The sequence below is a fragment of the Trachypithecus francoisi genome, unplaced genomic scaffold (assembly GCF_009764315.1).
Source record: "Trachypithecus francoisi isolate TF-2019V2 unplaced genomic scaffold, Tfra_2.0 Contig01579, whole genome shotgun sequence".
NCBI lineage: Eukaryota > Metazoa > Chordata > Mammalia > Primates > Cercopithecidae > Trachypithecus > Trachypithecus francoisi.
Window position 1 is genome coordinate 12,849,013 of NW_022681442.1, and position 10,069 is coordinate 12,859,081.

At 51.4% G+C, this 10,069-nt stretch overlaps 1 protein-coding gene across 1 annotated transcript; it reads left to right on the forward strand.

Moving 5' to 3' along the window:
* Nucleotides 1-653: 653 nt before the first annotated feature.
* PRLHR (prolactin releasing hormone receptor) lies at nt 654-6,234 on the forward strand. Its single transcript, XM_033181533.1, has 2 exons — nt 654-780; nt 1,046-6,234. Exon 2 carries the CDS (start codon nt 1,052-1,054, stop codon nt 2,162-2,164), a length of 1,113 nt encoding a protein of 370 aa, XP_033037424.1. The 5' UTR covers nt 654-780; nt 1,046-1,051; the 3' UTR covers nt 2,165-6,234.
* Nucleotides 6,235-10,069: the final 3,835 nt, after the last annotated feature.

Sequence of the window (10,069 nt, forward strand, 5' to 3'; positions counted from 1 at the left end):
GGCAGAGCCAGCGGGAGCTGTCCGTGGTGCTGACTTCTGCCTTGGTTTGGCCGGACCCGCCGCCCGCTGAGCGCGCTGCAGCCAAGCAGGGGGCTCGTGTGGCGGGGGCGCGGGAGGGTGAGGGTCCTCAGGTCCGCGACCAGCGCCAGGCTTTGCTGTTAAATCCCAGCCCGAGCCCTCTAGCGTCTCTGCCCTCCGCAACCTGGCCGCTAGGCAGGACCCAGCGCTTAAGAACGGGTCAGTCGTGCCTCTCTCAAGTCCCCAGCTGCACTGTAATCTCCCACCGCTACTTCCTCCCCCGCTCCTTCCCTCCTAAGACTGCACCGGGTCCTCCTGATAGCCTGACGCTTCGCGCCTCTCCTCTGCCCTCCTCCACTGCGCGCTCCTCCGGAGCGTGACCCTCCAGGGGCCGTGCAAGCTCCTGCAGTCGAGATTCGTCCTCCTCGCTGCTCTGGCCAGGTTTGCCGGCCCCTCCTCCCATTTCGGATTCCATCCTCCCCACACTGTCCTCTTCACTAGTTCTCTAAGCACCGAGCAGGGCAGAGCGTGCTCCACCCGTATTTTCCATACATGGGAGCTGGAGTGGGGGGCGGAGCTGAGGGGAGGCGCTCCCAGTCCCTCTCAGAAGCTGCTAGCCCACTGGGAACATTTGGATCCGTTCAGCTCCCGTGGAGAAGCGAGACCGGATCACCGACGTGGGCAGAGGACTGCCGGCGGCCAGCAGAAATTCTGCCCCTTCTTCCCGCGAGCGCTTTCCCGCCCTCCAAACCCCAGTCCCAGGTAGGATCGCGCTCCTGGGTTTGCCTGCGTGGACTGCGAGGACCGTAAATAGAGGTGGAAGCGTTTAAATAAGCCGTGTGTTCTAACCGTGCTTAGGTTTATTTTACAGAGGTGGGAGGACAGCCCTTTTTGTTACTTTTGCTGTTGTTCTGTGGCCGGTTATTCCCAAGGGAGGACTCGGGCGATGGGGGAGGGGCGCGGCTGGTGTAAGAGGTCGGATGGAGAATGGTAAGGGAAGTGACGGACTTTGATTACCTTCGAACAGGTGGCCATGGCCTCATCGCCCACTCGGGGCCCCAGGGTTTCTGACTTATTTTCTGGGCTGCCGCCGGCGGTCACAACTCCTGCCAACCAGAGCGCAGAGGCCTCGGCGCGCAACGGGTCGGTGGCTGGCGCGGACACTCCGGCGGTCACGCCCTTCCAGAGCCTGCAGCTGGTGCATCAGCTGAAGGGGCTGATCGTGCTGCTCTACAGCGTCGTTGTGGTCGTGGGGCTGGTGGGCAACTGCCTGCTGGTGCTGGTGATCGCGCGGGTGCGCCGGCTGCACAACGTGACCAACTTCCTCATCGGTAACCTCGCCTTGTCCGACGTGCTCATGTGCGCCGCCTGCGTGCCGCTCACGCTGGCCTACGCCTTCGAGCCACGCGGCTGGGTGTTCGGCGGCGGCCTGTGCCACCTGGTCTTCTTCCTGCAGCCGGTCACCGTCTACGTGTCGGTGTTCACGCTCACCACCATCGCAGTGGACCGCTACGTCGTGCTGGTGCACCCGCTGCGGCGGCGCATCTCGCTGCGCCTCAGCGCCTACGCGGTGCTGGCCATCTGGGCGCTGTCCGCGGTGCTGGCGCTGCCCGCCGCCATGCACACCTATCACGTGGAGCTCAAGCCACACGACGTGCGCCTCTGCGAGGAGTTCTGGGGCTCCCAGGAGCGCCAGCGCCAGCTCTACGCCTGGGGGCTGCTGCTGGTCACCTACCTGCTCCCTCTGCTGGTCATCCTCCTGTCTTACGTCCGGGTGTCCGTGAAGCTCCGCAACCGCGTGGTGCCCGGCTGCGTGACCCAGAGCCAGGCCGACTGGGACCGAGCGCGGCGCCGGCGCACCTTCTGCTTGCTGGTGGTGGTCGTGGTGGTGTTCGCCGTCTGCTGGCTGCCGCTGCACGTCTTCAACCTGCTGCGGGACCTCGACCCGCGCGCCATCGACCCCTACGCCTTTGGGCTGGTGCAGCTGCTCTGCCACTGGCTCGCCATGAGCTCGGCCTGCTACAACCCCTTCATCTACGCCTGGCTGCACGACAGCTTCCGCGAGGAGCTGCGCAAACTGTTGCTTGCTTGGCCCCGCAAGATTGCGCCCCATGGCCAGAATATGACCGTCAGCGTGGTCATCTGATGCCACTTAGCCAGGCCTTGGTCAAGGAGTTGCACTTCCACTGGCCTCCAAGGGCACCACTCGAGGTCAACCTGGAGAGCTTATTCTCAGCACCAGAGCTAAGCCAACAGAGGGCAACATTTCTAGCCCAGCCCTCTTGTCCGGCTGTCTGTCTTGTCCTTGTGTCTTTGTAAAATGTTAAGTGGGCTTTGGTGAGAGTCTTGCTCTTTGCTTGGGGGTAAGCTAGAGAGAGAGGGAAAAGGATTTATTATTTCTTCTTTATGCCCTTGAAGGACAAACAAAACTTTTTCTCCACGTTCAGAAAAGTATTTCAGAACCATGATTGCTTTCCTGGCATCCCCTCCTCCTGCTCATTGGTGAAATGCACAATGTGAATGGGATTTAAAAGAAATGCTTTGGGCTTGGTAAAGATTTTCAGTTTGCCTTCAGAAAAAGGACTCAGCTGAGAGGACCCTGATATTGCTTAGTGCATTTGAACCCTTGCATTTCTAGAATTTCAGGTAAATATGTATTAAAAATCTACATCTAGGATTTCAGCATTTCCTGAGTAAGACCTTTATATGCCAAAAGGGTTTTCCTTTTAAAACCACTTTAGTTTATAGTACAAAAACACCTACAAGCTCTCTTTAGAAAGGTCTTGCTTTTGTTTCTGCCCTTTCCTCCCCAACTACTATTTAAAAATTTTGAGATGAATTAGTCAATAAAGAGATAGATAAAAACAGATAAAGAGGAAAAGGTCCAATTCACTTAAGAGGGCATTTAATTGTACATAAGGACAGACATCCTCTGTGTATGTGTGTTTGTGTATGTGTGTGTACACATTCAGTGTTTGCCACAAAGTGGGCACTCAAATATTTGGTTTTCTGAATACTCAATGTAAACTGTGTGGCATGGCATTCTCTTGCAGACTCTAATTTCTCACTTGCAACAGATCAACAGCTGTCATCTGACTGCTCAGCACCTGCTCTGTAGTGATTCTTGGAACATGATCAACCCAGAAATCAAGAACCAGCAGAAGTTTACTTAAGGACAGAACAGAAGAATAAGCTACCATCCACATGATGTGTAGATCAAACACTAATTACTTCCAGGGTTAAGGGAACAGGTGAAGACTGTGGAGCATGATACCAGGCTGATAATCATCAACTTAACCTCCTGTGAGTTCTGTAAATGAGGAGAAGTGCTTTGGGACAAGGGTCTCCACACTGTTGGAACAGCAACTCGGGCAGTGAGGACAGGAGTCTTGGGAAATGATACATAATATCCAGCTGTCAGATCAGCCTCTGTGTTCCCAGTAACTCAGTCACCATCCGTAAGGTTCAACTACTTTCCCAGCTCACTGAACACAAGAATCACTGTTTCCCTCCTCCTGCTTCTGTTACTCTCAGAAATAAGCTCATTCCTTCATTAAAATGTGCACTAAAAGGAAAGAGGGATGATATAGAAATGACAAATGTTTAGTCCTATTACATTCATGTCAATAACCACGGTGGGAGTGGGAGTGATCACGGTTGGGCTGGTTAGCATAGAAGTCTTTAGTAGTTACAGGGCTAGACTTTTTGCACACAGTAAAGGGTAGGAAAGGCTAGTTTGGGAGAAAGGAAAAGGCAGGCAAAGATGATATGGAGGCTATCTCTGGCAATGGTGCTAAATGAACTTGAGCTTAATCCATGGATTGGAGAAAAAAGAACCTGTATGCTAACACTGCAGCCCACCCCTGCCCCAGATGAGCTCATCTCCTAGGCATCCTGAGGATGGCTTCTCTGCTTCTAGCAGCTCTATTACTTGGGAGGCTCAGGGCCAGATATTTCCCATTCCCTTTGATTCCTTTGATGGTCATGTGTGTGAGTGTAGGTGGTAGGGGGAAGGAGAGGGATTATTTGGGGAGGGATCTGATTCATTGTGGGCTCTTTGTTGGAATGTTTGAATCACTGGTTCTCAGCCCTGGCTGCTCCTAGAATCACCTGGGGAACTTTTTTTTTTTTTTTAAATTGATGTCTGGGCCCTCCTCCTAAGAGTCTAATTGATTTGAGATGGTGCCTGGACACTAGCATTTTCCAAAGCACTTCAGGGGATTTTAATGTGAAGCCAAAATTAAGCACCTAAGAATTATCCTTTCTAGGGCCGGGAGTGGTGGCTCAGACCTGTAATCCCAGCACTTTGGGAGACTGAGGCAGGCAGAGCATGAGGTCAGGAGTTTGAGACCAGCCTGACCAACATAGTGAAACCCCATCTCTACTAAAAATACAAAAATTAGTTGGGTGTGGCGGTGCACACCTGTAATCCCAGCTACTCAGGAGGCTGAGGCCGGAGGATTTCTTGAACCTGGGGAGGCAGAGGTTGCAGTGAGCTGAGATTGTGCCACTGTACTCCAACCTGGGTGACAGAGCAAGACTCCGTCTCGGGGTAGGGGTGGGGAGCGGGGAAATATCCTTTCTAATGAATCTTAGAAACATCCAAATGAAGCTTTAGTTGCACCTGCGAAAGGTGTTAATAATTTGGAGTTGAATTTGATGGTGTTACATGTCATACTTAGAGAATACTCTTTTAGTCTTCAGACAATACCTGCTCAATCACAGAGGCAAATTATTGAAATCAAAATATACAGGGATTCGTTCAACAGTTTACTTACATATTTCTTTTGTATCAGTCCAATCAATTCAGAAGGAATGTCATCATTCAACCTTAGTTCAATTGTATTACAAATTTACATACCATGGCTCACATCTGTAATTCCAAAACTTTGGGAGGCTGAAGGGGGAGAATTGCTTGCACCCAGGAGTTCAAGACCAGCCTGGGAAATATGGCAAAACTCCATCTCTACAAAAAATAGCTGGACATGGTGGTGCACACCTGCGGTCCTGGCTACTTGGGACACCAAGGCAGGAGGATCACTGTAGCCTGGCAGGATCACTAGGCTGCAGTGAGCTGTCATTACACCACTGCACTCTAGTCTCAGTGACAGAGCAAAACCTAGTCTCAAACAAACAAAAAAAACAAAAATAATTTACATAGCATGAATTATTTTAAATCCTGGTTGTCAGGGTGTTAGAAAAAGTGCTCCCTGATTAGCTTAAGTTTATATCAACTATGAAGAACAAACATCTCCATTAATTACTGGAAAAGTTGCCACTGGTTTCTGTCATGCCTACAATTTAAGTTTGAAACAATTGCGTGGACTTTATAAAGAGCCTAAAGAGGTTGGAGAATTAGATTGTGCTTATAAACATCTTTATATATTATGACAACTGGCAACTGAACAGCAATTCTTACAACATCTGGTATCAGTTTTGGACTAGTTTATAAATCAAACCAAATTTCAAAAAAATCAGAGGTGAGTCCCAGAGAGAAGTGCATAGGATTGTAGGTAGGAAAATTTAATTCATTTTGGTTAATATCAAGCGTCTAAGATGTATACATAGGGCTCTTCCTGCAAGGAGTAATATAGGCAGTCAAACTGGGAACTGAGCCAGTTGGTACTTGGCAGCAGCCCTTCTCAAAGCTGATGGGAGGTTCTGTAATCCTCTTTGCAAGCATTGTCACCAGGTCTCACTTTTGGCAGCCAATCAATGGATTTATCTCACTAAACTGGCAGAAGAGTGTTTCAATGTATGCTCCAACAGGTACCTGGAAATAGCAATTGTGAGAGATGCTAAAGTAATGATTCCAATTCCTATAACCGTCTGATTTTTTGTCCTCGTGAATTTTCAATCTGGTGTTTTACTGGGATAGCTAAGTTCCAGGTTTATTTTTTCAGGTAGGATAACCCACCACCTCTGTCCTGTGATTTCATTCCTGAACATCTAGTAGTCTTTCAAATGCAAGGCACAAAACTAACCTCAAGAGTGTGGTTAGATCTGGGGTTGAACACAGGGCCTGTCCCTCACAGACGAGAGGTCAGGAGCACCTTTTTTTCCCAAGGCAGGTTCTTGATTGATTTACCTCCCTGCATTGATGTCTTTGCTGTCTAAAATGCACATGTTGCTGAATCACATGTGAAGCTCTGCATGCTGGGGTTTATACTGTTTGACATTTTGTGGGAGCTCAATAAATACTAAATCAGCACAGTCTTCAGTCACGGGATTAATAAACCAAGCCAGTTATACACATGGGGTAACTCCACAACCTCAGGATAGCCAGAGTCAAAGCAAGGATGAATCACGTCAAGGAAAACAGGCTACTCAATCTAGATTTGTCAACTCCACCTTATTCCAGAAATGAACTGTTCATTCTGGGTCTTCTGTGACCCTCTGCCCCCAACCTCAGTAAGGCCAGCATTTAAATATATGGCTTCAAGCTGTCTACTCCCCAAGACTGCATGTGCCTTAAATACATGGATCCATCAAAATGAGAGAACTTCATGCCTAATTTCTATACCATCAAATATCAGTGAGTTATTTAAATATTTGCATTTTATCACCTATTTCTCACATATAACTTGGGAAGGTCTAACAACATCCCACATGTGGGTCTATAAGCAAAATCATGAAGTTTCTAAAATGTTCATGATGGAGTCATAAAAAGATTTTTCGGTACACCTAAAATACCACCTAAAAATGGACATATGTATACCTTTTCAGCGACCCACTTATCCTGCAAAGGAAAATAGTATACAGATGTGGGGAATGTAAAATATTTGGATGGATGAGAGTTACAATCTTGACTGTTAAGATGGCACATTTTCTAATCAGTCTTTGGAAGCAGAAAGTCTTATTTTGAAAACTGAGCATGCACTCTTCTCACAGGTTTTTGAATTTTCTTTGCTTTTAACACAATTCCTCTCTTTCCCACACTTTATTTTTCATGCCTTTTTCTGCTACTTTTTCATATTATCTATATCTCCTCTCTGAAGCCCCTGCTGCCTCAGTGAAGGGGAACTGGTGGGATTCAAGCACCCGTCTCCTGGTCAATCACTACAAAGTGAAAGATAATGGTGAAAGCCCTGGCTGATTCCACTGCAGAAGGCAGTCTGCACCAAGCTCCTACAAGGCTGCAGTGTGTTATTTCCCACCCACTGTGGGTTCTCGGAGTTCACACAATTGGTCATTTTGCTGTGAAACTCCAGGCTCAGGTGGAAAACAGGAGTTTGCACAGACTCTCCACAGGGCTGTCAACCTGATAAGTCTCACAGAGAGCTCTCCAGAGGAGCCTAACAATGAAAGGTCAAATGTGTTTCTTTTTTATGTTTGGTGCTGGAGTAAAGAAAGTGGAGTCAAAAAAAAGCAAAGGAGAAACAGTTTCTGCTTTTAAGCCTTCTCTGGCTCTCTGCCTCCCTCAGCTCTCACAATATCCTCTTCTTAACTTGCTGATGACTAAATCCCCTGGTCTCAGGACCCATCTCCTCCTTCTGAAATGACATCCAATGAAACATGGAAAGCTATACGGTGAAACTCCTCTTTGCCCCCCGCCCAGTTATTGCCAAGCAATGAAAACACTCTTTTGACCTGGAAAAATTAAGCAAAGACTCCAGGTTTGAGCTCTAGGTTAGCAGTCAGGCACTGGGCTTTCCTCCCTAGCCTATACCACAATCACTCTGGGGTCTTCTTCCTAGGTGATTGGCCCAGCCACCTGGGTAGGAGGTGCAGTGCTGCATCATGATATGCCCTGGCAGTCAGATATGGTAGCCTGGCCACTGCCCGTATGCACACAAGCAAGTTCCTGTGAGGGGACTATCCTTCTGAAGCCACTGCCTTTTACAGGGCAAATGCTAGGGGCACACTGACCTTAGAAAGAAGACCCAGGAGCAGCTACAGGTGAAAAACTGGAGCACTGGTAAGCGCCTTCAATGGCAGTAACTTTTTTTTTTTTTTGAGGCGGAGTCTCTGTCACCCAGGTGGGAGTGCAGTTGTGTGATCTTGGCTCGCTGCAACCTCTGCCGCCCGAGTTCAAGCGATTCTCCTGCCTCAGCCTCCTGAGTAGTTGGGATTACAGGCACCTGCCACTGCGCCCAGCTAATTTTTGTATTGTTAGTAGAGACGGGGTGTCACCATCTTGGCCAGGTTGATCTCCGACTCCTGGCGTCGTGATCCACCCGTCTTGGCCTCCCAAAGTGCTGGGATTACAGGCCTGAGCCACTGCGCAGGGCCAATAACTGACTCTTAAGGACAGACCTCAATTCCTATTTACTTCTACCCTAGTTTCTTCTTACCCCAGACTCCTCCAGCAAACCCTTTCTATGACATAACTCTAGAGCTTGGGGCATTGACACATCAACGTTAGTTTCTGGGAGAGGAGGGGATGTCTTCCGAAAGCCTAGAGCGAGATTAACAAGGAGCAGTCTCACGGTGCAGCTGGGCCAAAGCAAAATGACCTGCCCTCGGGAATCAGGCTCCACCCGGGCTGCCCATGGGACAGTAGTCTGGTGGCGAAGGAGGCGTTCTGATTCGGAGCTGAGGAAGATCACACGTCCAGAGGAGAGCTGCAGGGGAACCCGGGAGCCCTGCTGGGCCTGTGTGCAGCGCCAGCACACCGGGCGCCACCACGAGAGCCTCCCTCCCTGCTAGGTTGAGCTGGCTCCCAGGCCGCCTGTGCGTCCCAGACCGGCTGCTGGGGCCACGCATCCGGTCGAAAGGCAAAGGCTTCCTCCTGGGTGGTCATTCCTGGGGTGCTGCAAGCGCTGTTCATCGTGGGCTGTGCTCTTGACACCTCGGAGGGGGTCCTGGGTAACTCCCTACTTATCCACCTCAGCAGCAGGACCCGGCCCCTGCACAGCGTGATCCACGTGTTCCTGTGCCCGTGCGGGTACCGCTGACCTTGGCCTCCGCAGTTGAATCGCGGTGCTGGATGCACCGCTGTCCTGTGGTCCTCGTGTAGCCGCGCTAGGTGTCCTCGCCGTGGTTCGCTTTATGAGTTCGTGGCTATATTGACGGTTGAGCCCCACGCTGGACATTCCCAGGAGGCTGCACACCTATTTAGCTGACCTTGTAGTGGTGGAGAGCGCCAGATCTCCGCCAAGGGCACGCCATAGTCGACTCCCTGTTCGCCTCCCTGTGGCCTCTGACGAAGGCTCTCCGTCCTCCCAGCCGTCTCTGAGCGCTGCCAGCCCTGGCCACCGGGCGCCCCCAGAAAGAGGGTGCCCGCAGAGTCGCGGCGCCTTCTACTGCTCTGTAGGGCGACGTGCGAAATCTGCCATCCCTTGCGCTCTTTCATCTGCTCCAGGGACTGGACAGGAACCTCATCCCTAACGCTATTTTCAGTGCCTCGAACTGCTCTGCCCCTGGCGGCGTGGACACCAGCGCCACCCCGGATGCTCTCAGTTCTTGCTGAACTCCGGGCCTTGCCTCTGGTCTCCGTCCTCTGCCTGTCGCCCTCACTCTTCTACTCCCAAAACGCAAATGGAGACCAGGGTCCACGCCCCTTCCCCTCCTCCCGCTGCTCGCTCTTTCCCGGGTCCTAGACCCGGGCACTGAGGCTGCTGGGCCGGAAGTGGTGGGGAGCGGCGTGTGCTAGCGCTGCGGTGCCCGGGTCCCTGCGCCCGTGCGCAGCCAGGGTCCTGGGCCCATTTGCCTGCTGATGCGGACCCGCTGTTCTTCTAGAGGCCCAGGCATTGGCGGCGGGGGTGAGAGCGGATGTTCGTTCACAAGCCGGGTCCTCGGGCAATCTGTGCGGACCCTCTCCTGCCCTGGGCAGCTGTGTGTCCAGCCCTGGCACGGGGAGCTCCCCAGGAGCACAGAGGACGCTCTCTGGGGCCCTTCTCCGTGGCAGGTTCTGTCGCCTTGGTCAAGTGATCCACACAGTTCCTTCAGACGTCCATTGATCACTGTGGAAACGACGTCTCCACTTCTAAGAGGGAAATCCGGAGCTCCCGAATGGTGGAGCGCTGGCCGGCGCACAGCAGGGGTATCCAGCATCCTCGAGAGTGGGCGACTGGGCACGGGGCCGCTTGGCAGGTGCTGGGCTCCCCGT

What these genes read in the sequence shown, in the direction of transcription:
- PRLHR (XM_033181533.1), top strand. Translation starts at nt 1,052, where the DNA reads ATGGCCTCATCGCCCACTCGGGGCCCCAGGGTTTCTGACTTATTTTCT.